Raw genomic sequence first — 27,295 nt, forward strand, 5'->3', positions numbered from 1 at the left:
GGCAGGACTGATATTTGTGAATATACGAAGTTTCATTGAAGGCGTCGTGGACATAAAACTACAGCGGCTGGCCCGGAGAGGTCGGTGTTGAGTTTGCGCTGCAGGTTCGGGTCCTGCCGCTGGATTCATCCCATCGGTCTGTTGGAAAGGGTGAAATTCGGATGGTTCAGCGTCCGTAAGCGGGGACACAAACACACCAAATACTGAGAGAAAGTTCGGCTCCCAGTTCTCCGAAGGCCCTGCATGTCTAATATTTAGACATGTTCAGCTTTATGGATTCCAGGATTGTACTGCTACTTGTAGCATCCCAAGTGTGTCTATTAACCGTTGTGAGATGTCAGGAAGAAGACGACCGTAAGTGATGTTTTAAATGTTCATTTCAAACACATCTAAAAGTATTCATCGGGGCGCTTTTTTGATTTTTTTGTGTTCATTTTTCAGCCCAGAGATACGATTTTTATTTTTAATTTACTCACTTTTTACGTACGCAAAATTTTGGATTGTTTTGACGTGCAGATTGAATCTAATCCATAAAATCTGGGGATCATTCGTTTGCTGGTCTGATTACGATTAAAAAAAAACTATATTACTGATTTATAGCGTTTTGGTTCAGAAGTAGATTAACTAAAGCGATGGCAAGTTTGCGTAAGACAAATTCTTGATTGAGGATTAAAGTAATAAATGACTATAGTCTATATTTTTTTAATGATTTTTTTCCACATTCTCAATCTCAATTGTCAGTACTTATTGAGGAACAAAACCTAGCCTAGTCTCATCTTTTATAGTGTAGAAGGTGCTCATTCTCTACCATTCTTCCTTTCTAAATGAGGCTGCTGGCCACCTGTGGGTGCTCTGCGGATCGCCGTTAAACTGCACATTGACTGGAGGATAGAGGAGGGAGAAAGGGAGTAACGGGAAAAAAGTGAAAAGTGGCCAGGCTCAAGGCTCTTTGGTGCAAAGTGCTCACATTCCAATGCTGTCAGAGGGCATCCAGGCAAATCCGGGCTTGTTGAGGGTAAAGGTGCACCAATAACGAAAATATCCACTTAGGGTGGTTTTATAATGGTTTTAATTCAGTCCACAAGAATCCGAACGTCCCATCTGTGTCTATCCTGATATTTGGAGACTGTCTTTGCAGTTTTCTGATTCTGAGTAGATCTTCCTCATTGTTATTGATCCTCAGACATTTGAGAGTGAAGGTGCTCCAGCGGATGAGGGCCAGAAATAATGTTCCATGTGATTTCAGGATTTCCATCTGTTTAAATGTTTAACCATAAGCTGTGACAGTGAGCCCAAAGAGATGGAGCCAAGGTGCAGGAGAAAGGTGATGGGGAAAATATGAAGTGAGAATTGATATTTTAGAGTTCTTCAGTCTTTTTCTGAATGCAATAAGTCAGGCTTGCTATGCAAAGAAAATGTGTCATTTTCAAAGAATAATATTGGGGAAGCAGAGGCAGAATACTTGTGCAAAAGTAATTAAATGTCTCAGGTTACCCGTTCAGAGAAATGGGCCCCTGGACAAAATACAATCCCTTCATTCCTTCACATTTTTCTGGAAGACACTAAAATGGCACGAAATTCTCAGCAGAAGCACCTCAGTGTTTCCACCCAAAACGAGCCAGGGGGTCACTGCTTTAATTTTTCATATCTTACCTTCTATCGAGCAGAATCTGACTGAGTTAGAAAAGTGAGCGTTGACTTTAAGTAAGTAGAGACAGTCGTCTCCACTGTCCTCCACCTGGCTGCACTTGAAAAGTTTCATTCTGCACTTTATACCTCTGGAAAGAACCGTGGCTGCCAACCACTGAGAGAGAAGACTTACAAATTATCCTCAGTGATGAAAAAAGCAGCTCCTTTTTACAGAGGGGCCCTTGTCCCCGCCAGACTATTCCCTATCAGGACCATCTTTCATATTTGAGTCAGTGAAAGGGCAGGTGCAGCCTACACCCCGGCCTGCAAAGTGATACGCCAAAGACACAAAGTAGATCTGAATGAAAGCTGACCATTTTCTGTCCTGTGTTTGACCTGGCATCTGACACAGCCATGGCTTCCAGATGGGGGTTTAAAAGCGCACCCCCGTGTTTATACTAGGCAATCATCTGTGAATTACCCACTCTGTATCGTTCCAGAAAGACCTCATTCATTGCCCCCTGAGCTCCCTCAGGTAGCCTTAACTTAAGCAGTGCTCCGAGGTAAATATAGCTACTGTACTTGTTCCTTCGCCTTGCACGCTTGCGTCCCCCGAAGTCTTTCATCTGGACTCATTCAGGTTCAGGGGCTCCAGTCAGAGCACTTTTGTTAATTAGCTGTTGGGCTGCTTGTTTGTTTTTGTCTTAAAAAAAAAAAAAATCTGTGCTCAGACTTAGTATATATAATTACCAAGTCTATTATTTCATTTTTCCTGACCGATATAATCTAGACCAAATAGTGGCTGTAGTGACATATGCACCCCCCAAAGCAGCAATCTGTGTGTTTGTAGTTTTTTTTTTTTTGGTCTAAATTACTGTACATTAAGGGTGTCTTCCACAATATAAATACACCCTGTATTTAACTTGAGGAGGAATTTAGGCCATACTTTCAGGTCTCGTTAAGTCATTGGAGGTTTCCTGCAGGTGTTCCGCAGCTTCACTGGGATTCTCTTACACCGCCCCCCTGTGGCGATTTGTGGAACTGTTTTTTTCCAGTATTCATTTATGAGGCGATTTGTTTTCTTATTTATAAATTAGTTTGAAATTACTTTTGAGAGCTTGAAGAAAAAAACAGGACATGTCGTAGACCTTATTTTTCTTATATGACTGTTAGATTACTAGAATCTCAAATGTTTTTGACCAAAAAAGAAGATATCAATAACTACAACTGTGTAAATTTTTCATTGATTTTCCAGTTTCTTACTGGATGATTAAGCAAATAAAAGAACAATCAAGATATTTATAGGGTTGCACCTGTTCCAAAATGTTCTGCTGAGCTTTTACATACTATGCATTTACATGTACGTTCGTATTAAGGTATTTTAATCACAGTCTTTTTTTTTTTTTGCTCCATGATAAATAATTTTTCTTTTCCTCCCACCAACTGCATCTGGGCATCCTTCACTTTGGCCTCGTGCACAGAGGCCACTCTTAGCTGTATGCAGGATGGACAGCGCTATAGCGACAAGGACGTGTGGAAGCCCGAGCCTTGTCGCATCTGTGTGTGTGACACTGGAACCGTCCTGTGCGATGAAATTGTCTGCGAGGAGCTAAAAGACTGCCGCAATCCAGAAATCCCATTCGGAGAGTGTTGCCCCATCTGCGCAGCTGACCAGTCGCCACCCATCGGTCGTAATTTATTTATCTCACACTTCATCATAAATAAATTACTGCACATTCTCATGTTGTTTGTTTTGGAGGAAGGAATGAAAGTCAATCAAAGGGTGGTCAGGTGCTTTTTTAACCACTTCTGCAGGTTTTTCCTCCCTCCCTTTGATTTAAAATACCATCTTTTCTCCCCAAAGCAAACACATGACAACAAAATCGGCAGTGGCACATCTGGGCAGATTTCCTAGAAATGCTACCTCAATGTCATTTTTCCACAGCTGGCCCACCTTGGCCCCCATCTTGTTTGAATATTTTCTCCTTTCCCAGACCATCATGAAGACATGTGGGACCCATTAGGAAATACCTCAGCCAGGCAGCCACGGCCTCACATTTCTACCCCAAATCCTCTGTAGATTTCTGATGGCAAGGAAAACTGTGGGTGTTTAGCGAAGCCTCCAGAATTAAGTGATGGGGAACATTTAAAAGCCTGCCCCTGCCTCCTAACAAAGAAAAGGGTCTCAGCTGTGGAAATACAAACATCCTGAGGAGCATGATGCAAAGCAGAAGTGTCACTGTTTGTACTGCGTGCTTGTGGGTTAAAGTGCTTTACAAAATGCTTCCATTCAAGCTTAGATGGAGCGCTTTTAATGATCTAGCTAACAGATGTGCAGCATCATCTGAAGCTGGCAGCCAGTTATAGTGTGGCTGCTTGTCAAACATCAGTATCGATTTTAACTGAAACGTCCAGCCTCACCTGCATTCCTGTCTGCATAATCCAACATTTCCACATTTCATTGAAATTACAGAACCAATGCTACTCACCACTGCTTATCAAGTGGCCGACATCAGGTGTAACAGCCACCTTTTTGACAAAAGGCTGCATTCTCACGCAGGTGCTTTGCTTCAGCTTGCAGCTTACTGGAGATGGTGATCCAACACTTTTAAAGATCTCGATGGGCTTATTGGGAAGCACAGCCCTCAACGTGGTGGTGGTCTTTGGAGTAGTTTGAGTCAAGGCAATGCAGTCAGCCAGTACATGAGAGGGTGTTTAGGAAACAGCACTGCTATGTGTTATTTATTCACTAACTTTGATCTTTTTTTTCCCTCCCTTGCTCGCACAACAGGAGTACCTGGAGCAAAGGTGAGGCCCTGACTGCATGTGTGCGTTTGTGCATGTGTGCTCCCCACCACCTGCTGTAAAACCTGCATTTGTACTGAACTGATAACAATGTTCAGGCCCCTGCGGGGATTTTGAGGATTTAATTCTCATCCGCTCACATTTACTCGCCGTGAGGGATGACAGGTTGTCGCTTATGAATTCTGTATTGATCAAATTATTTTATAGTTTTAGTCCTAACTGTCTCCTTTCTTGCAACATCAGGGTCAGAAAGGTGAACCAGGAGACATCACTGATGTAAGTTGACACTATACTGCCCCTTAGACATCATATCTTTATATATTCATCCTCTTTCAGATTTGATTCTGATGTGTTAAAGTGTATTCACAGTAAAAAAAAAAAATCAGTGTTTTGTTGCATATTTGCGATCAACTACCTGATTTAGCGAAGGTCTCTCGTAAAGATACGTAAAGGCCAGAGCCCAGAGAGACAGACAGGGAGACAGACAGACAGGCAGGCAGAGTTAGAGAGCGCATTAACGTCTCTGCTGCTGCTGCACAGCAGCACCTGGAAATGCTTTACCCGTCTGAAAGCAACGGAGTTTGTGCCAGGAAAAGAGAAGGCATTGTTTATTGTAGGTTCCCGCTAATACTTTGCCCTGAAGAAATTAGCACTTAACAAGGTGATTCTAGAGATAATGTCTCCCCTGTAAGAACAAGACCAGTGCTCACATGTGCCAATCCACCTCCAACATCCGAGGTCTAAAATTCAAAGGTGCGGCCAGAGATAAAACCATCACATTCTTGTCTTTTCTTCGTGCAGGTTGTGGGACCGAGAGGACCGGCCGGCCCCATGGTATGCTGCAATTTGGTTTCAAGTCACCGTCTCAACGTGTCACATGTTTGGGACAGACGTGTACCGACCAGACGTCATTTTCTTTAAACGCTGAACTGATCTGGAATAACAGCTCAAGCAACAGCTGATGCTTTTTAGGAAGCTGCTTCTTTACCGTCTCTTCTGTCCAGGGCCCATCTGGAGAACAAGGACCCCGCGGAACAAGAGGAGAGAAAGGAGAGAGGGTGGGTTAGGAGCAATATTTGCCCATAAATCATTAGTTTTACACTAAAAAATAAACTGCCATCCTGTTTCTTTTAAAGATAGATGGCGTGTCCTGTAAATCAGGCAGCTTTGTGCACAGGTTATGGTTTAACTGGTTATAGGAGAGCCTTTGCTCAAGGCCTTTCAATAAGAGGTGCAGACTAACTGGCTCGAGCTGCTACATTAGCTCGTGTGGCCTGGATTGTTTGTCTGCCATGACCGGCTGAATTTCATGTCCTCGGTGTCTCAATCAAGTGCCTTCTCATTCATGTCTTTGAATGTCCCATTTGTGTAATGCTTGTCTGATCTCATGCCCTCATCTGCTTCATGTAAATTGAAGAGCAGATTGCATCGTAGCACAGAGAGGATAAGTGGGTATTTAGGTGTTAACAACATTCTTCTTCTAGTTCCCCTCCCAGGGTCATTTGTCACTACATGCAGAGGTATTCCAAGTAGTCTGATTCCCTCTGATAAATCACCTGCGCGCTTTACTGCCTCTCACATAAACAGTCTTCGGGTGCTCAGTCTTTGGCTTTATTCATCTTAGTTCGGGCAAAATTCCACAAATGTCCCGTCTCCGGATGGTTTTCTGCCGGACGGTCGGGTGCAGTCAAGTTCCTTCATGCAGACAGCTGGTGTTTTTTAGGCATCACCTGCTCATCCTGTCTTCATCGACAGGATCTGACAACTGTAATCCATCACCTGTTCACGGCTGTGTAATGATTTATTTCAGTACAAGCGAGCAGAAAGGCCGGTGTATTGGTGTCGTGATGAATGAACTCGCTTTCCTCATGCCATTTCACAATATGGGTGAATTGTGTGTGAATTGCTGTCATTTGTCATTTTAGACTCCACTAATCCACAGAAAAAGCTGCAACACTGTGAATTTTAATGCGACAAAACTAAGTTTTAGTTAGTTTTGATACATTGTCACAATAAATTCACCAAATGAAAAGTAAGAGGTCATATTTTGTGGACTCTGATTAATTGTTCATGTTAATATCAATTATCTTATCCAGGGAAGTGCTGGCCCTCGTGGCAGAGATGGTGAGCCTGGCACCCCTGGAAACCCTGGGAGCCCAGGACCTCCCGGCCCTCCTGGGCTCGGTGGAGTAAGTATCTCTCTGCTCTCGTGGGCCAAGTATCGTCTCACTGGGCGGATCGGAGCACAAAGGGTGAGGGGGACTGCTAATGCTGCGAGGAGAAGGAGAAGGACGGCGGTGACTTGATGCAGAGAGGAAGAATAGATGGAATGCTTCTCATTCTTAGCAGGAGAAAAGGAGGGTGGAGGTGGGCAGAGGGGCGAGGCAGGAGGGAGTGTGATAGGCATTGGAAGGGATCGTGTGGGGGAGAGGGTTTTTTTTTAGCATTTGGGGAACAAGAAGAGTCTTTGTGAGGATGAGAGAGCCAAAGAGGGCTCCTGTTTCTCCTCTGTTTGTGTTAAAGTCACATAATGAAGTCTGAAGAGTCTGTTAAACACACGTCGCCTTCAAAATGAAAAAAAACTCTGAAATGGAAACGCACCCGGCCTTCAAGACAGATATCCCTCCTCAGAAAAGGCCGTTTCCCTCACAACTGCTTAAATATAAAATTAAAATACTGTATCTTGATGTATCCTAAATATTTATTGGCTTATTTTTCTTTTCTGCCCTGAAGAACTTTGCTGCTCAGATGGCCGGTGGTTTCGACGAGAAGGCTGGCGGTGGCGCCCAGATGGGTGTGATGCAAGGACCAATGGTGAGCAAGCGTAGCGCTCCCTATTTTATTACTGAGCTTAAGTGTTTTACTGTATTACATGTTAATTAGGACCTGTGATGGCCCATCATCACAGGTTCCAGGGAGGACAGAGAAAAACATGACTGGTAGAAAACAAGAGCTCGTTGCATTTATCAGACGTCAGATGAGTTTTGAGATGCCTGGAAGAACCGATCAGACCCATGAGGGCAGCAGCAACCCGTATGGCAGTTCTGGTGTCTGTTGTTTGATGGTTCCCCCTTTATTGATGCTGATGTTTGCTCATTAGTCCCTCTGCACCAGACCCACACGTTCTGCCTAAACATACATCGCAACTGCGCCAAAAAATCTTTGTGTCCTTCAAAAACCTCCAACGGCCATGAAGATACAGAGCTCCATTGATATGTTTCAGCCTGCTGCGGTCATCGCCCCCCCTCCCCCACTCCCCCTTCCCCTGCCACCGCCACTCAAAGAAGACTTTCATTAGTTTCAGAGGATTATTTGTTGTCAATTTGCGGCTTTTTTCCCCCTCGCTGCCACTTCTGATTTGGGTAACGTGCAACCACTCGCCTCACATGTGAGCGCCTGCTGTCGAGTCTACGGGGAAGTGTGGTCACCTCAGAGGAAATGTACAGCAATCGACGCCTTTTCCAGCATCGCAACAGCTTCCAAATTCTGCAGATGTCCAGCGAATGTTCTCCATTTGAGAGCGAGGAAGTCAGACGGGGTAAAAGAGCAGCAGAGATTCGGCTCATCGCCTCTGTAGAATGTGATATGCTCTCCTGAAGCAGCGATGCATAAAGCTGAAGGAGAAATCTGTTTGGCGTGTGACTCCAACCAGAAGCGTCTCACAGAGCAGATTAATAGTCCAATCAGACAGAACTTAGTCGGTCACATCCCACCTCCTGTTACTGGTGCCTGAAAGATTTAAGGATACATTTTCTAAAAAAAAACCAGCTGGATCCGTATTCTTTTTGCACTCCGTGTTAAACTGTAAGTAGTCATGCAGAGTTCACGTAAGAGAACAGCAGTGCCGCTGGTGAACTTTGAACTGCAGGAAGGCACGTTGGGCGGGAGGAGAAAAGGGGTTGAAGAAAAGGAATAGGAGAAATAATAAAACACATCACAGACGGCAAAGGGAACTTTAAATGCCACGGAGGAATCCTGAATACGCTGTGGAGGTCCTGGCAGCTGATGGAAAAGCAGATGGCATTTATTTAAGAGCTTTTGACAGAATTCACGAGGAAACAAATCCCACTAAACATTAACTGATTTTTGTAATATTAAAAGCAAATATACGGGTCTGTTTTCCATGTTTCTGTGTTAATATAAACAAAATGTGTGCACTAATCCTGATGGTTAATGCTTTTTCTCTTCCTTCCCCAGGGCCCCATGGGTCCCAGAGGACCACCTGGACCATCCGGAGCCCCTGTAAGTACCTCCTGTATGTCCCAGACAGCACATGAGCCCTGTGCACCTGTAGACACCATCCAGCCCGGCCACAGACGGCTCTGACTGAAACCTCCTAATTGTATCGTGCTTGATCCCCTGTTCCTCTTCTATTTCCCCCTGAGTGTGTTTGATAACAAGAATAACCAGTGTGGCCCACATAAAAAGACTGAGACAGATAACTGTTTACTCCGGGGCGGTTTGCTGGAGGATAATAGGTAGACAGGGAATACTTTTGGGTCTTAACCAGTGGCTCCAGGGCTTTTTCCTAACAGCCCATAAGCGTACAGCTCCAATAGCACATGCCTTCCTCCACCTGTAGCTCGGGTAGCCACCTCAACTGAGTCTTCTTGAGGCTTTTGCTCTTCTGCTTAAATTAGATGAATTTTTGAAAAAGAGCTATCAGACTAATAGGACTTGTGAGCTGGATTGGCAAGGAATTCCTTCCACAGCCAGACAAACATTTACAGTATTTTGTCTGCAGCCAGTAAACACAGCATCACCTGACTATCTCTGCCTTTGTGTATTTCAGGGCCCACAAGGTTTCCAAGGCAGCCCTGGAGACGCAGGAGAGCCTGGAGCAGCTGTAAGTACCCTGCACGCTCCTCCTCATGTGGTTCAAGTTACACGTCTGTCTACATGTAAGAGCTGATGTATCCGTAGGATTACCTGCAGAAACAAAGGTGAACCTACAAAATGCTAGTGCTCCAAAAAAAAATAGTAAAACAAAGTAGTTTTAAATGAAGCTGACATTCACTTTTGTATATAAATATCCTCTTGTTGCACTTGTCGCATTTTGTTCGTCCTTTTACTAATTCCCTACCAGACAGAGGACCCTTTTTTCCTTCCACCCTCCCTGTTCTGACCCATGCTTTTACACCTGAAATCGGTCCGACCCCCCCCCCCCCGTCTATCCTGCTCCCTCAGCAGGTAGACAGGTCCAGAGCTTCCGCGCTGCTGTGTTAATCTGCTCCCGTGGAGATTAGATTGGGAGCCTCTTTTTAAAAAGTCTTTCAGCGCATCATTATGTGCGATTAAAATCAAGCTTTGTTCCTTTGAAATCAGGGCGAGTCAAAGATGGAGTTTTCCACCGGAGCGTGAAATTACAAACACGACACCTTTAATTATCCAACAGCAGAAGAAGCATACTGTATGCTCTTAAAATCTATTTAAAGATTACCCTTACTTTGTTGCAAATCAGAATTTTACACAGGATTTATTTATTTTATCAGTATATGTGCAGAAAACCAAAGTAATGATTTGAAATATTATTGCATTAGTCTCCACATTATCAAACTTTTGCAAGTCTGATATTTGAGGGGGGAAAGGTATTGTTTTACAAACCAAAATAATGCAATATTTAATACATTTTAAAGGGGTGATGATGACTCAGTAAGAAACTGTGTTTTTCTAATCAGGTAGATGTGTTGTTATTGACTAACAGGTAGCTGTGAAATGATGCCCTCTGCTGACCGTGAGTGGAAATTGTCTCTCACCTTGACTTGTTTTCTTTTTCTTTATAGGGACCCATGGGTCCCCGTGGCCCTCCTGGACCCTCTGGAAAGGCTGGAGAAGATGTAAATATGTCTTTCATAATGTTGCTTATTTTGAACTAGCAGAGACAAAGCAAATACATGATAAAACATATTCAATGTTGCCACGTCACATACCAGTATTCTCCAGCTCAAAGGGGAAAAGTAACACATGATTCACTTAACACTTCCATAAAACTTGCATAGTATCAATATCATGAAATATATTTAATCACTATTTACAGCCTTTTTTCAGCTATTTTCATTTAACTGAAAACACTGCGGAATAGTAATGTCAAAATAAGACAAAAATTGTTAGATGAATAAAATACGTTTGCTATGCAAACACGGACCTACACGGCTTTTTTCCTACCATTTCCAGCCATCTTTTGGTGATGTTTTCTCTTTTATTTGACCCAGTTACTGTACTACATAAATACTTGGGTGCAGTTCTAGACTTTCACCACACGATGGCGACAGACAGTGCTGGAAGTGGTTTAAGTCTAATCTATAGTTAACCTTTTTAAATGAAATTATATAGAACATTTTGGCGTGTTGTAGGTTGATTTTGAAATGACTTACTCTATGTCTTAATTTCAGGGTGAGGCTGGAAAACCTGGCAAATCAGGTGAGCGTGGACCTACTGGACCTCAGGTGAGGATCGTGTGTTTAATATCCAATATAAATGCTGTGTTTTATGAATGTATTGATAAACAACAAAGACAAGTTTCACTTCTTTCTTTTCTGATAAGAATATCTTATGTAGGTCATTAAATGAATAGATTATTTTTCAATGATAGCTTTATGTTGAAGGAAATTATTCATGAATGCTGCACACAGGAGAAATCCATATCACACACTTAATTTCCTGTATTGAAACTTGTCGATGCATCCCTTCTGTAACACAGGGAGCTCGTGGATTCCCAGGAACTCCTGGCCTGCCTGGAATCAAGGGACACAGAGTGAGTGTTTTTACTAAAATAGAATCTGGAAACATTGCATGGCTATCAGTGATATCTTGACCTAAATTTGCACCATTGCTCTGCTCTTTCTCTCCAGGGTTACTCTGGTATTGATGGTGCAAAGGGAGAGACTGGAGCCGTCGGGTCCAAGGTGCATTTCTATTGCTTTAATCCATTGGCCATCTTGTGTTAATGCTAATGAAGAAAGACAAAAAATCCTGACTGGAAAAGGCTGTTTCCTGCACTACAGTGATACGCTCTGCTCTTTCCTGTACAGGGTGAGTCTGGTGCCCCAGGAGAAAATGGAGCCCCTGGACCGATGGTGAGTAGCGCTGCACCTTACTGCCTCGACATGGAAACCAAAATTTGTTGTTGAACATGTTCTCCTCACACAGGGACCTCGTGGTTTGCCTGGCGAGAGAGGCCGTCCTGGGCCCAGTGGTGTTGCCGTGAGTGTCATTCTTTTCTCATTCTACGCTCCCTGACAACATACAGTCAGCCAGAGAGGCTGGAACTGGCTAACTTCTCATGTGCTGATTTATTCAGGGTGCCCGTGGTAACGATGGCCTGCCCGGTCCTGCTGGTCCCCCAGTAAGAACTGTTTTTCAGCATTTTGTATAATTTTGATTTCATTTCTAATTAGTCATTTTCTAAGTTACTGACATTTCCAACACATTTCTCTGAGCTGGTTTCCTTCTGCTCTCCAGGGCCCTGTAGGTCCATCCGGTGCTCCAGGTTTCCCCGGCTCTCCTGGTTCTAAAGTAAGTCACTTTATTATAGTTTTGACATCATCGTCAGTAGCCCTGTTGTCTTTTCTGTTCATATCTATTAGAAAATTATAAAGGTCCGAAATACATTGTAACAAGCAAATTACTGAAGAAAGTTTTTAAAAGATACCTTACCCTCCCTCCTCATCTCACTCCTTCACTCTGCTTTAATTGTGTGTGTTTGCTTCCCTTCCTGAGTGACAGCAGCGTCAGCACTGCGCTAATAGTCCCTCCTTTAGGTCACTTAATAGTTTAAAAAAATCAATTAGGAATTAAAGTGTGTTTAGGTGAGTCTCCCTAAGTAATTAAATGGTGATGTATACTCATCATCAGAAAAGCTCCTGAGGGACGGGTTTTTGGAACTGTAACTGAATAACCTGGATTCTCAAACCTTTAATCCAGCTTCATTTGAAAAGCCTGATAATTATTCTTCAAAATGTATAAAATATATTAATGATAATGCCGTAAAAATCTGTGAACATGCATAATCACCAATGGCCAGCAGAGGGCGGACTTCAACGCCTATGAAAACGCGATGCACCTTCTTAAAGGATTCATTACCCACGGAAACGTCACATGAAAATATTAAAAAGCAGAATGTGCGTAATAGGAAGCCACAGTAATGAAGCTTTATTTGTCAGATTTATATTAATAAAACTCCATTTTTTCCCTTTTATTTATATGCTTCAAGGATGTGGCAATTGTCAGATAATTGTTTATGTCTCCAGAGGCAGACGACTGCTTCTGTTTCACTTTGTCTTTGAATTTTAACTTTCTATTTTAAAAATATCCTATTTGAAGGAGCAACATCTTCACACGTGCATCTCTTTCCTCCTTTTCGCATCACTAATCAGGGAGAAGCAGGTCCTACGGGTGCTCGTGGACCTGAGGGGGCTCAGGGACCCCGTGGAGAGTCTGGCACGCCTGGATCACCTGGACCCTCCGGAGCCTCTGTAAGTGATCAAGTCATCACTTGCGACACTGAGCAAAATATGAGTTCTAGTTATTGTCCTGAATATTTGCCCTAGCTAGAGGGGCAGAAGGATGAAAATGTTTAAGAAAGAAAGACGGACGCTCACTTGCTGTGTTTTATGCTGTGTGCAGGGAAACCCTGGTACTGACGGAATACCCGGAGCTAAAGGATCAGCTGTGAGTAGAACCATGATACAACCTTCTTATTCTAACTACTACAAAGAAATAAACATTGTCACTGTGTCTTTCTTGTCAGGGTGCTCATGGTATTGCTGGTGCTCCTGGTTTCCCCGGCCCTCGTGGACCACCTGGACCTCAGGGGGCAACTGGACCACTCGGACCCAAAGGAACATCTGTATGTCCTCAGTTCTTTAAAAAAAACAACTGTTAATTCTTTCTCCTGGCACAGAAAATGATAATCATCTTCTGTTTTCTGCCTTTCTTGTTTTTTCTTTGCTATTCAGGGAGATCCTGGTATTGCAGGATTCAAGGGAGAAGCTGGACCCAAAGGAGAGATTGTAAGTTGTGACAGACTTTTTCTGTTTATTTAATCTATCTATGATCTCGGGTTTATCCTGGTCTGGGACAGAAGCTCTCCCCAGTTAGTTCCTCCTGCTCTCCTCATGCAAAATGCCGACCCAGATGAGAGAAACACTCTCTGCTTCCTCCCAAATGTGTGAGCTCCATTTCTAAGGGCAGTGACCCAGATGGAGTTAAGAGGTTGCAACAATTTCTGTCCTTTTGATGAAAAATGCAACTATTTTGCACTGCAGGGACCCGCTGGTCTTCAAGGAGCTCCCGGACAACAAGGTGAAGAAGGAAAGAGGGGGCCCAGGGGTGAGCCTGGTGCTGCTGGACCTATTGGACCACCTGGAGAGAGAGTAAGTAACAACCTTAAATTGACTTTTCATGAATTTAAACCTCTGATTCATGACTCTTCTGCTTGGATCAAGTCTGTGATTGCAGTGTCTTATTCTTTTCCCTTAGGGAGCTCCTGGTAACCGTGGTTTCCCTGGTCAGGATGGTCTGGCTGGGTCAAAGGTGAGTCCGTGCCGTCAGTCATGAGAATTCCCAACTGATGTGACAGGAAGACTCAAGGATTTCAGATGCTGCAAATAAAAATGCAGACCTGATTGAGAAGAGAGGAGATGAAGTCATGTTCACAGCCGCTCCCAGACTTGCGTGTGAAATTGACAATTACCATTTTGCATCTGCTTCGTATTGCTGGAAGAAATTGCATGAGCCTGTTTTCTTGCCGGCCTTGCGTTTGTTTCATCCAGTGCAGAGAGAAAATAACATTTCCCAGTCTGTAAAACAGATTCTAAATTCAATTACTTTGGCTGTGCTTGGGTTGAAGGTGGAAAAGATGCATAAAGCAGCTGTGAAACACCGACTGAGACTGATCGTTTCATAAAATCCGCATTACAAAACAGTGAGAGGCTGCGATTTAACAACATTTGGAATTACGAATGCAAAAATGTTGAACATATTAAGCTACAAACTAACATATCTAACAGTTTCTCTGCTTCAGTCATCCCCTCAATCTCTAATACCGTCACCCGAGAGAACTTCTTCTTTTGGCCACACGGTGGCAGTATTAACGCAGAACCCCCTCAGTGGTCATGATAGACCGGTGGTGACCTACATGTCCCTTAATGACCATCTCACTTACCATCATCTCATTTATCTCCTGGAAAATCCAATCCCACAAACTCATTGGAACTATTCCATGCTCACAAAGGGAAACATATTTCTTCATTGCACTTTAGCGAATGAATGAGTGAGATTCTCTTTTGATCGCAGGGAGCCCCTGGGGAGCGTGGAACCTCCGGTGCCAGTGGGCCTAAAGGTGCAAACGGTGACCCTGGCCGTCCTGGAGAATCTGGTTTGCCTGGTGCCAGAGTAAGAGCTGATCACTGCCACAATTGTTACATGTGTGCTGATATTAAATAATGTATTCTTACTCAATTTCATTTAAAAATACACTCATTTAGTCAAAATATTAAATAACAAAACATGGAAAATATGGAAAAAAACTATACTGTTCAGAGGACTTCGAAGACCTGATGTTTCACCACAAAACATTTACACGTACCCTAAAAACGCTCCTGTAGTCATAAAAGTATATTTAAAGGGATTCAATCACATGACCTCGGTCATCAGGTCTTCATGAAGGAGTAGTTTGGCTCTGTGGGTTTGACAGGAAGCAGCTGTTTAAACAAGCGCTCATCTTTATGTCCGATCCCCCCAAGCTGGGTAGAAAGAACCCCCGCAGAGCTGATGAGCAGTGCCACACGGCTCCTCCGTGATGCTCCTCTGAAGTCTGCACGCAGGTGGGACTCATCTGGACTTTGCGTCTCCTTCTCTGACAGGGCCTGACCGGACGTCCCGGGGATGCCGGGCCTCAGGGGAAAGTTGGACCTTCTGTAAGTGCACATCATCAGTGATAGAAATCACCGTGCAGACGCCCCCTTTCTGCTTAAATCCAGTGGAGTAGTTAAAGGACCTGTAGCAGGTCCCCTCTCATCCTCAGGAGGATTCATTTATCATACAGTCACCACCCGGATTATTCAGTTGGATTTTGCTTTGCTCAACTAGGGAGCTCCTGGTGAGGATGGACGTCCCGGACCCCCGGGCCCCCAGGGAGCCCGCGGACAGCCTGGTGTCATGGGATTCCCCGGTCCCAAGGGAGCGTCTGTGAGTACTGACACATTTGGTCAAATACAGAAATCACTTCTTAGGCTTGGAGCCCACCACTAGGGGGAAGTGGATATGTTTTCCATGAAGATAGCTGACACAACATGGGGCCAACTAGATTTTTATCACGGCCTGGTGACTAACTGCAGCGTCTCCTCCCTGTTTGTATTAGGGTGAACCTGGCAAGTCTGGGGAGAAAGGTCTGGCTGGAGCGCCTGGTCTCAGAGTAAGTCCCTGCAGCTCACCTGCTCTTTTAAAAATGCACCAAAGTCAAAACACTGCATAGAAACGAAAGAAATTACAGTTCTGCTCCGGTTCTGCCCCTTTAAATGTTACTCTGAGTCACACTTGACCTGCTGCTCGGCTCCTATCACGCTGAGGAGCCTGGTAATATCGATGGAAGGCTGATATTCTACATATCAGCCTATTTTTGGTGCCCTCCTGCTTCATCTCGTTTATCTTGCTTCCCCTCAGGGTCTTCCCGGCAAAGATGGCGAAACCGGCGCTGCCGGACCCCCTGGCCCCGCTGTACGTATCACTGACTCTTCACCGCTCTCCATATTGCTTCACCTCTGATATCATCTCCCTCTTTGCTCCCCCTGCACATAAATAAGCAGAAACGGGTTTCTCCGTTTCCCAGACAGCTGCAGAATTGCAGTCGTCTCTGGGTCGGTGCCGACGTTTCAGCTTGTTTAGTGTTAGAGGCGGGGTTCAGTGATGACCATCAGTCAAAATTCATTCATTCATTTTATTTTATTATTATTTACTACACCCAGTTGTGTTGGATCTCACCCTAAGCAGAGTTTATGTGCTATGTTTAGGGTCTTGCTGGTGAGCGAGGAGAGCAGGGACAGCCTGGTCCCTCAGGTTTCCAGGTGGGTCCGGTGTTAGATGGGAACGCCACAATTTATTACCGCACATCAATTTGATGTGGGGGGGTTATCATTTTGCTCATGTGTTCTTTTCTTTTCTTTTCTACTGACAAGGGTCTGCCAGGACCTCCTGGCCCCCCAGGAGAGGGCGGCAAGCCTGGAGATCAGGTGAGTTGGCTTTCTTTGTCAAATATAGCCCAAAACAGGGAGGAGCGTGAACATAAGGCAAGGCTGCACAAATTCAACATTTTCTGGACAAACAAATTAAATGAACTGGAACCTTCCGTGTGTGTTAAATAATACACGAGTCCCGTCCGGCCATCCGTGTTTTCAAGAACATTTCTGCACCACTGTCACTAAAAAATCCAGGAGTGTCATATTTCCATGACAGTCCTGCAAAAAGCCCCATGACAACGTAATCTAAGTTAACTGGCACGACCTTGCTGCTGTGATCTCACCTGAAGTGTAACTTCTCATTTTCACCTTCCAGGGTGTCCCTGGAGAGGCTGGAGCCTCTGGTACCACCGGGCCCCGGGTAAGCTGACACACTTCATTTCATGTCACCACTTGTTTGAGCGATCCGCCGTCATGGCCGCCGCTGATTGTCACTCTGTCACCGTGCAGGGGGAGCGCGGATTCCCCGGCGAGAGAGGAGCTGCCGGTCCCCAGGGTCTGCAGGGCCCTCGAGGTCTTCCTGGAACTCCAGGAACTGATGGACCCAAGGTGAATCCAATTTTTCTTCGAAAGCAGGAGCAGGCGTGCGCACCTCCGCGCTAATTGCGCCAGTTGTCTGATCCATTTTTATCACCTCGTCGCGTTAATAGCTTCCCTTCACTTTCTGCGCTTAATGAGAAAATTTCATTTTGATGCGTCACTATAGGTCACAGGAGAATTAATAACTTAATGATTAATCAAACGGGGAACATTTGCACAGAACAAGGAAGCTCTTTTTGTTTAAATTCAGAGTCTGCATCACATTTGTTTTTAAGATGTTGCTATTCTTATAGCCACTCTGCATGTTTGGTGCCTTTTTTCACAATAACCCACTTCAGGAAACAGCAATCAGAAAAATCAACTGTATTGTGTGGAGAGGAAAGGCTCAATCCTGCTCCAGTCATTTTCTTATCTGGCTGGATGTTTATCTGGCTTCAGTCCTTCCCGTAAGGTCAGGCAGGAGTAGATGGCCAGGATGAGGATTAGGGGGCCGGCACGGCGGTGGCGGTGGCGGTGGCGGGGCAGCTGATGGCTCAGCAGACTCTGAGAGATGTGTCTGTGAGGAGATGAAAGAGGTCTTGAGCGTATTCCTGGCTGGTGTGAGGGCTGCCGTTACACTTCCATGACTGGCAGTTTGCTTCTGCGTCGGAACTGAAATGTTTTAGATCCCCCCCCAAAAAGGGCATTTTTTTATGGGCCCTTTTGCTTCTGCCCTTAATATAAAGGCATAAAAAATAGAAGTTGTGAATAAACTGTTGCCCTTTGCAAAGTAGTCCCATTAAATTTTGCCTTCTCCGGTACACAACAGGGAGCCATCGGTCCTCACGGCTCCCTTGGAGCTCAAGGACCCCCCGGTCTGCAGGGTATGCCCGGAGAGAGAGGAGGCGCCGGCATTCCCGGACCCAAAGGAGACAGAGTGAGTAGAGATAAGAAGCAACTGTTACCTTTCTGACCAACCACATGACTGATCTGCACTGACCTGACCTGTTTTGTTCAAAAAATTCCCTGTAGGGCGACCTTGGAGAGAAAGGCCCCGAGGGTGCTCCAGGCAAAGATGGTGCCCGGGTAAGTGATGTTCATTAGTTTACTTTTGAATGAATTGATTGATCGACGACTCTGATTAACATGGCAGTCGGAGGCTGCAGCAGTCGTGTTTTAGATTTGAAGGCCTTAAAAGCTTACTGTCTATTCATCTCTCACTTAAATCAAAGGTCTCCAGAAAGACCCAGTCAGATCCTCCTCTGATTGAAACACACATTGACTTTATTTGGGCTCAGAAACAGCAGCAAATGTCAAGTGGGACTCTGAGAATGTTTTTTTCCATCTGCAGGGTCTTACTGGTCCCATTGGTCCTCCTGGGCCCTCTGGTCCTAATGGCGAGAAGGTATCAGATATTTATTTACTACAGCAGTTGGCCAATAAACCACTATAATATCATCTGTGTAACTTCTGGGTGTTTTCTTACAGGGTGAAACTGGTCCCGCAGGTCCTTCTGGAGCTCCTGGTACCCGTGGTACTCCTGTATGTGTCTCTGTCAGATGTGTCAGCAAAAATGTGTCGGACAAATCCTCTTTTAATATATTGTATTCGTGAAGATGTGTTTCACCTTTATCTGGGTGTGGAGTGAAAGTGGGCGGAGCAACAGTTCATTTAATATTCATAGTGTTGCTCGGGCAGCTGCACATAAGCCCCCACAAGGGCCGATTTATAATAACCTTTGTTTGTGAGGGCAGAAAATATATGATATATATTAGATATGAAGAACATGTGCGGTTGTAAAAGCGTCTGTGTGGGAACGTGATAAGACTCGAGATGCCGTGTGTGTTGTCTGCATTGAGTGTTTGTTTGTTGCCTTTCAGGGTGACCGAGGTGAGACCGGATCTCTCGGGCCTGCAGGATTTGCTGGACCGCCTGTACGTACCATCACTGAGAATGCTAAATAGCCTTCGATATAGAAATAGAAGGTGTACCTATATTTTTCCCGAGAGACGTTAAGCTGTTGTTGTCGGCCCAGCTTTTCTCATTTTAAACCTTTCTATTATAGAATGGAACCTTTCTATTATACTATTATTATACCTTAAATAAATATGAATATTCAGCCGTGCGTCGTTATAGACAAATGGCGTCATCGATCCAAACGTCAGACAGACGTCAAATAAACACTTTTAATCAGCCGCACGCCTCCAAAACTCTTCCGGCCATTATTTTTTGCGCTTCGGCACAATTCATCATCCATTTTCTCAAAGTCTCCGGGTGATTAATTATTGGATTCTTGTCAGTTTGAATAACGCCACAGACACGATCCCTTTGCAGTAAACAACAACGCTGAGCACGTTTATCCCTCAGCTTTTTAGGTTCTAGAGCCACAGATGGGTCAAAGCTAACGGTCAGAGCTCTTCTCCTTCAGGGTTCTGACGGTCAGCCTGGAATCAAGGGCGAGCAGGGAGAGACTGGACAGAAGGGAGACGCCGGTGCCCCAGGACCCCAAGGGCCCTCTGGTGCTCCTGGACCTGCTGTGAGTTTCTCGCTTAAGATTTTGTGTGTTTTGTGTGTGAGTAAATGTAGAGATTGTGATGCAGGATCAGGCAACAGTGATGCTAAGACTGACTGACAGGGTCGATGCTGTCTTTTAGGGTCCTACGGGTGTTTCTGGACCTAAAGGCGCCCGTGGAGCTCAGGGACCTCCTGTAGGTGACAATACAAAAGTCATTTTACTTTTTTTTTTTACTTTTCTGTTGTCTAATTTATTATTTATCTTTCAGGGTGCCACTGGTTTCCCCGGCGCTGCTGGTCGAGTAGGACCCCCAGGTCCTAACGTAAGTTCCCTGAGCATTAACTGAGCTTCGCCGTGTCACTTTGGTTTAATGATTTTCCTTTCTACATTATTGTGAATTAAATAATAATTACTCACTGTCAAGTTGTGGGACTCACGCGTCACACAGCAGATGTGATGAATTAGGCTGAATTCTATTAAATGGCCCGAACAGAAGCAGACATGTCTTCTGAAAACCGCCTGACTTTTTGTCACCTGAGAATCCCGTTTAATTTTCGCCTCCAATTTCTTCACACCCACACGCTCGTCTGACGCAGCGGCTGCTGTTAGTTTCAGAATAATGTGGCGCCAAAGTGCCGCACGCTGTGAACAAAGACTCCTCCTGCTGATTTCAGACGTGTTGATACACAGATATTTAAAGACATTAGAATCAATTTGAAGTTCCTGCCTCTACACCTAAATGTGTGTCGCGCAGCCAGAAGCAGCTCATATGTTGGCTGAATATTTTGTAAAAATGACGGCAACATAAATGAAAATGGTATTTTATAGCCCCTGTACTGATGCCATTTTTTTACAGTGTAAAACAAACAGGCTCTGAAAACGTGACACACTCGTGTTTTTAATGTCACTTGTGTAACAGTGTCATTCCATGTGTTACTTCTAGGGTAATCCTGGACCTGCTGGTCCTGCCGGTTCTCCTGGTAAAGATGGACCCAAGGGCATAAGGGGAGATGGTGGCCCCCCGGGTAGACAGGGTGATGCTGGCCTTCGAGGTCCCGCTGGGCCTTCTGGAGAAAAAGGAGATGCTGGCGAGGACGGTCCAGTTGTGAGTGTGTCCTTCTTTATATTCTTTGTATATATTGGAACCAACTGATGTGCCACTTAAAGAACCCACCAAATCCCCCCCATGGGTCTACTGCTGTCATCAGATAATTAAATGCATGTTTCTTCCAGTTTTGGCTGAAATGCTGACTTTCATGTCGTCCCAAGAGACGTTTTGATTAGTGGGGGACGGCAGCGCAGCACAGTCCACGTGCACACGCGAAGAGCTGTCTGTGTCCATCACCGACTGTAATAGCGGACATAGGAAAGTGACAGCACAGGGCAGCGAGAGCCCAGAGACGGAGTAATGACCCCGTTCTTATCCCTGCACACACGCACAATGAGCATTAGAATCACTCACGAGGGTCCCGTCCAGATAATGACACATTACAGATGGCCGCACACTCATGATGACAGCTGCTACCTGCCTCCCTATGGAGGACATATATTAAATCTGGAGGGCCGTCTCTGCACATCAGCGTCTCCATCGACCGACCGGTGTGTCTCAGCTGTCACCGAGAGTCAGGTGTTTGTTGCCAGCGTGAAGGGACCGACCGCGGCGGATGAAGCAAAGCGAGCGGATCGATGGCCGCTCTTTGGTGTAGGATTCAGGATTTGCGCTCGTCTCAGGTGGCCAATATGACAGAAGCAAACAAAATGGAGTAAATGGAAAAACAGGACACCAATAAAGCGTGCGAGTGTAGCGCGGAGATGATGATACAGCAACACAACTGCCTTTGGGGGGTTAAAAGATAGATCCTTGATGGCGATGAACAGAAATGACATCAGAAATACTGTTTATAGCATAGAAATTATTATTTTTTACATGACGTGACTTCTATTTTCATACCTTTTAACCCTCTCAGGGTCCCCCAGGCCCCTCAGGCCCTCAGGGTTTGGGTGGTCAGCGCGGTATCGTCGGTCTGCCTGGACAGCGTGGAGAGAGAGGTTTCCCTGGTCTTCCTGGACCTTCTGTAAGTAAACACAGGGCGTGGTTCATCAGATGACTAAAGGCAATAATCTCTATTACCATTTAAAATATCTCATGCAGAAAAAAATGGATCAAGGTTTGTTTTCACAAGCTGCTGCTGTTTTTCTCCAAACCGTCTTACCTGATTAGATATTAGTTTATTAATGAAGTGTCTGTCAGCTTTAGAGTATAATACATGAGCTGTGACTACATGAGGTTGTTTTTTGACATGTGGTAAGATCAGATGCAAGAGAAAAGACACAGACTTCATAAATATTCAAGAATCTGAGAGCGTAGTGTTCCTTGATTCATTTCCATAAAATGAAAACAGGCCCTGGACTCATCAGACACATCGTCTCGCGCACCAGCCGGGACGATTCTGGTAAATTGTCCACAATGTAATGTTGAAAGTGACACGTGGGACTTCAGTTTGCCTCTTGGACTGTTGGCTTTTTGAAATAAGCCAGCCCAAAATCCCAGTGGCTCCATCTTTACTATGAATTATTAAACTGATTATTAAACTGACCAAAAAAACAAATCAACCAGAGAAGCTTCATAGATGGTGTAATTTGACACATTTGAAGAGCAGTGAAACACTGCGACCCGGTCCTGGCAGCTGTATATTGGATCGAGAGACTGTTTTTGAGCATCCCTGGATTTGGTCATTTTCCATTTACCTGGAAACAGAACAGCCTTTCTCACTGATTTCTTTCTTCTGTCTCTCTTGGATCTCCATTTTTTAAATGAGTTTTCTTTTTTTGCTGATAAACTGTGCTGTATCGCTCGTGTTAATGAGGATGATGATGTGCTGTCCCGCCTGTAGCTGTTCACAATTAGTAATATATAGTCTAAACAATGTCAGGAAAAACCTTTCCATTTGGTGAGAGGGTCTCGTGTCTTCTTCCAGGGTGAGCCTGGGAAACAGGGAGCTCCTGGTACCGGTGGAGACCGTGGACCCCCTGGACCCGTCGGACCGCCCGGTCTGACCGGTCCTGCTGGAGAGTCCGGTAGAGAGGTGAGGCATCGACAGTCGAGACGAAGGCGTTGATTCAAAATAAGCGGTTATTTGCATCGTGTATCCGTTTGTTGTGTTTGTGGACGTGTGGTTGGGAGGCGTCCGTTGTGCATGGAATCGGTCTTCAGCAGGACCTCTGTGCTGGTGGGAGGTGGAAGCTAATAATGCTTGATGTGGTGTTGTCATGTGACAGGGAAACCCAGGATCTGACGGTCCTCCTGGAAGAGACGGTGCTACTGGAATCAAGGTTGGAACCACACCCACGCGGCAGAGCCAAGTCTGCTTTACACTTCCTGTGATCTGACCGACTCTTTTGTTGGCTTCCTGCAGGGTGATCGCGGTGACACCGGTCCTACTGGATCACCTGGTGCTCCAGGCGCACCTGGTGCACAGGGTCCAGTCGGGCAAACCGGCAAGCAGGGAGACAGAGGAGAGTCTGTGAGTAGCAACTCCAATAAACACGGTAACACCAGATTCATTTGTTTCACTGCAGCGGTTTAAAAGGTCAATATGATTAACATGGAGCAGTTTGAAAAGTGGAAATAACTGAACTTTAAATGGATGTTGTTATGTGACGGCAGGGTTCCCAAGGACCTGCTGGAGCCCCAGGACCAGCTGGAGCCAGAGGAATGCCAGTAGGCTCAATTTCAACATTGGCATAATTGGCATTTTTCATCATTTTTCCCAAAGCTCTTTCTGACTATCTTGTCGCTACCAGGGACCTCAAGGACCCCGTGGTGACAAGGGTGAGGGTGGAGAGTCTGGTGAGAGAGGACAGAAGGGACACCGAGGTTTCACAGGTCTGCAGGGTCTTCCCGGACCTCCGGTAAATGGATACTTATACAATACCAAAGATTCACCTCTATGTTGGTGATCACATCCATATCAGATATCTGGGGATTAAAATGCTACTTATATGCTTAGAATTAAAAACCAAAGTAACCATTTTTTTTTAGGGCCAAGCTGGAGATCAGGGTGCTACTGGACCTGCTGGACCTGCTGGACCAAGAGTGAGTGCTGGTGCTGACAGAAGTCCACCAAACTGCCACCATGATTCCAGTCACAAAACGAATGTCTTCATCTCCTTGACTATAGGGACCACCCGGACCTGTCGGCCCCTCAGGAAAGGACGGAGCATTTGGTTTGCCTGGACCCATCGGACCTCCTGGACCACGTGGTCGAAGTGGAGAAACCGGTCCTGCCGTGAGTGTCTGAACCTTCGATCCGAGTGGGATTTTTTAAAAAAAGCACAGAAACAGAGTAGAAATTATGCTGAATCCCTCAGCTCACATGTGATTAATCAGTGTGAGGGGGTAATGAATACATCACCATATCTATTCAGTGTAATCAATCGAATAGCAAAGTTGTTTGAGATTTTATGACTACATAAATTATTTGGGATGTAAAAAATTTAAAAATGTTCAAGTTGGTATTTTGTTGTTCCTATTTTACCCTCATCATTTAAATATAAACAGTAAATCTAAAATAAATCTAAATCTAAAGTAAATCTTTTTTTATTTTTGGTGCTATTAAAAATGTATCATATAAATCATGTTTCATCGCACGTTTTTGCGAGACAAAAACTGAATTTGTTTCTATTTGCAATGATTTGTCGCCGATAGAGAGAAAGTTGCAAAAACCAAAACAGAAATTGAGCTAAAGAAAAAAGGTGGCGCCGTGTGAGAAGTCACCAAGTTGAGGGAACAGATTGCTGAACAGATGGCAACGTTTCCTTCACAGCGCTGGCAGACAAACTGTGCAAACCAGCAAAAAAGATGTCTAAATGTTGATTCTTACCGTATAGAACTCTCACACCTCTCTTCTCTTCCTGTCAGGGTCCCCCTGGAAACTCTGGACCACCTGGTCTTCCTGGACCCCCTGGTCCTGGCATTGACATGTCCGCCTTTGCCGGACTGGGTCAGACCGAGAAGGGTCCCGACCCTCTCAGGTACATGCGGGCCGACCAGGCCTCTGGAAACCTGCGGCAGCACGACGCCGAGGTCGATGCCACGCTCAAGTCTCTCAACAACCAGATCGAGAACATCCGCAGCCCCGAGGGATCCAAGAAGAATCCTGCTCGCACCTGCAGGGACCTGAAGCTCTGCCACCCTGACTGGAAGAGCGGTGAGTGATGGCAAAAGGAATTGGAGCAAGTGGAGGGAGATGGGGAAGCGGAAAAGCTGAGGATAGTTGTTTTTGTATTAGTATTGTGAAACTTCAATATTAAAGTAACAATGTTGTTTAACTTCACGCAAACCTAAGACACTGAGTTCATCAAACTGTCTGTTTATTCATGTGAGATGCATGTGGTACCCATGAATGAACACATGCACTTGCAATCATTGAGGGAGACGTGTCAGAGTGGGGGAGCTGCTACCAGCCCACCTAGCATATGCGCTAGTGAGCTAACACCTCATCCTAACAGGAGATCTGATCACACGTTGCAATGCATCATACAACTGTCTCATTGATGTAAGCTGGAGTATATTGGGATAACCCCCCCCCCCCCCCCTCCCCCCCCCCTCCCCCGCAGGAGAGTACTGGATCGATCCTAACCAGGGATGCACCGTCGACGCCATCAAGGTCTACTGCGACATGGAAACGGGAGAAACCTGCGTCCAGCCCAAGCCATCAAGCATCTCGCGCAAGAACTGGTGGACCAGCAAGAGCAAGGACCGCAAACACGTCTGGTTCAGCGAGACAATGAACGGAGGATTCCACGTGAGTGACACGCGGCCTCTTTCTGTCCCTGCTGCTGCAGTCGTAAGACATTAACGGTTCCATCGTCCTCACCTGCTGCTCCACGCAGTTCAGCTACGGCGACGACAGCCTGGCGCCAAACACCGCCGCCATCCAGATGACTTTCCTGAGGCTGCTCTCCACTGAGGCCTCTCAGAACCTCACCTACCACTGCAAGAACAGCGTGGCCTACATGGACGCCTCTACGGGCAACCTGAAGAAGGCCGTGCTGCTGCAGGGCTCCAACGACGTGGAGATCAGAGCCGAGGGCAACAGCCGCTTCACTTACAGCGTGTTGGAGGACGGCTGCACGGTAAGAATGAACTGATGCAGGATTTCATGAATCCAGTGCACACCTGAGGAACATCGGAGGACAAATACACACACACATACAGTAGTTTCTTGTTATCTCCTGTCACCCAGACAATCTTATTATGTGCAATTTGACAGGAGGTCACAGGTTATTTAGCAGCCATTGTATTCCTCTTCCCTCTGCACAGAAACACACAGGACAGTGGGGCAAGACGCTGATCGAATATAGATCGCAGAAGACCTCTCGCCTGCCCATCGTGGACATCGCCCCCATGGACATTGGCGAAGCACATCAGGAGTTCGGAGTGGAGGTCGGCGCGGTCTGCTTCTTGTAAAGAGAGAGGTGTGAAAATAGGAGAGAGAGAGAAGTGGAACCAGCGAACAAGGAGCACACTAGATAAAGATAAAGGAAGACAGAATGAGTGAGAAACGAAAAATCAAGACACTTTTTTTTCATGGGACTTTTTTTTAAAATAAAAAGTGCTTTCACCCCCCCCCCCCCCCCAAAGTCAAACGCCGTAGGATATCTGCACTGATTGGCACCAGCAACTGTCATCTGTGATTCTGCAGCTTTTCTTTCACCCCACTCGTGCACCCCCCATCCCTCCCAAACGGACACAGAGCACTCGCCCTAATCAGCGAACAGCAACCCCCCCCCACGCCAAACCCGCCCCGAGATGGAGGAAGCACGCGGAGGACGAGGGAACGCACCAGGGAGCAAGAGAGAGAGGCAAAGGAATGTGTCGGCGTTATTTATTTATTGTTCAGGTTTTTGGTCCCGGGTGTGGAAGGACTGAGTTTGTTGCCGAGTAATAGGAATCCCGCTTACTCGTTATTTAAACGAACGCTGTCGACCATCATCCTCTCGCACTTCCTTCCTTCCTTCCTTCCTTCCTTCCTTCCAGACGCCATATCTGCTACGCCAAAAACCAAACCAAATCGAGCTACGTAGAAAGTGCAGGCATTCCTGTTTCTACCATGTGTATGAAAATGTTACTGTGTATTATAATAAAAGTCAATGGTGCTATTGTTGTAAGACAGTCTATTTTTTAACAACCGGATTCTCAGATGTAGCCACGTGTGTATATGTATACATATATACAGTTTCTCGGAGAGAGCGTCTCGTACGTGAGCTTGGGTGTTGGGGTGATAAATGTACCTGCGTCACCCCGCCTGCTTCACTCTAAACAAACATGCCCATTCAGAATATTTCAGTTGAATTTGGATTTGATTGGAGTTTAAATTTCCTGTATAAATGTGTTATTCCAAAGCTACCTCACGCTATGATCATCACAAATCAAACGACGACCTTCTCCCCCGCCTAGTTTCCTGAGTTTGAATCAATATTTCTTTGACCAAAGCGAATGAGTTTGAGTTTCATCTTTGAACGCCCTCCCATCCGCTGTCACCTTTGACCCTCCAGTCCCCTCACAGCGAACGTGCCCTCTGCCTTG

The 27,295-nt window shown here is 45.4% G+C and overlaps 1 protein-coding gene across 2 annotated transcripts; it reads left to right on the forward strand.

Moving 5' to 3' along the window:
* Positions 1-26,877, forward strand: col2a1b (collagen, type II, alpha 1b). 2 transcript variants are annotated; one of them, XM_011614029.2, is made up of 54 exons: positions 4-354; positions 3,111-3,317; positions 4,421-4,437; positions 4,678-4,710; positions 5,236-5,268; positions 5,439-5,492; positions 6,531-6,623; positions 7,168-7,248; positions 8,632-8,676; positions 9,227-9,280; positions 10,218-10,271; positions 10,827-10,880; positions 11,135-11,188; positions 11,286-11,339; positions 11,466-11,510; positions 11,584-11,637; positions 11,735-11,779; positions 11,896-11,949; positions 12,810-12,908; positions 13,060-13,104; positions 13,184-13,282; positions 13,392-13,445; positions 13,701-13,808; positions 13,915-13,968; positions 14,731-14,829; positions 15,300-15,353; positions 15,526-15,624; positions 15,797-15,850; positions 16,099-16,152; positions 16,446-16,499; positions 16,611-16,664; positions 16,987-17,031; positions 17,121-17,219; positions 18,019-18,126; positions 18,222-18,275; positions 18,541-18,594; positions 18,678-18,731; positions 19,070-19,123; positions 19,618-19,725; positions 19,844-19,897; positions 19,973-20,026; positions 20,648-20,809; positions 21,672-21,779; positions 22,683-22,790; positions 22,984-23,037; positions 23,121-23,228; positions 23,372-23,425; positions 23,509-23,616; positions 23,747-23,800; positions 23,886-23,993; positions 24,626-24,914; positions 25,324-25,511; positions 25,600-25,842; positions 26,030-26,877. In XM_011614029.2, exons 1-54 carry the CDS (start codon positions 261-263, stop codon positions 26,174-26,176), a joined length of 4,467 nt encoding a protein of 1,488 aa, XP_011612331.2. In that variant the 5' UTR covers positions 4-260; the 3' UTR covers positions 26,177-26,877. The 2 variants fall into 2 exon arrangements, with proteins under 2 accessions (XP_029682739.1, XP_011612331.2); XM_029826879.1 differs by lacking the exon at positions 3,111-3,317 and having other exon boundaries at positions 1-354.
* The last annotated feature ends 418 nt before the right edge of the window (positions 26,878-27,295 follow it).

The sequence above is a fragment of the Takifugu rubripes genome, chromosome 19, assembly GCF_901000725.2.
Source record: "Takifugu rubripes chromosome 19, fTakRub1.2, whole genome shotgun sequence".
Lineage (NCBI taxonomy): Eukaryota > Metazoa > Chordata > Actinopteri > Tetraodontiformes > Tetraodontidae > Takifugu > Takifugu rubripes.

What these genes read in the sequence shown, in the direction of transcription:
- col2a1b (XM_011614029.2), top strand. Translation starts at nt 261, where the DNA reads ATGTTCAGCTTTATGGATTCCAGGATTGTACTGCTACTTGTAGCATCC. An exon ending in CTGGAGCCGTCGGGTCCAAG is followed by an intron (nt 11,340 to 11,465) that starts GTGCATTTCTAT and finishes TTTCCTGTACAG; the next exon opens with GGTGAGTCTGGTGCCCCAGG. An exon ending in CTGGTTTGCCTGGTGCCAGA is followed by an intron (nt 14,830 to 15,299) that starts GTAAGAGCTGAT and finishes CTTCTCTGACAG; the next exon opens with GGCCTGACCGGACGTCCCGG.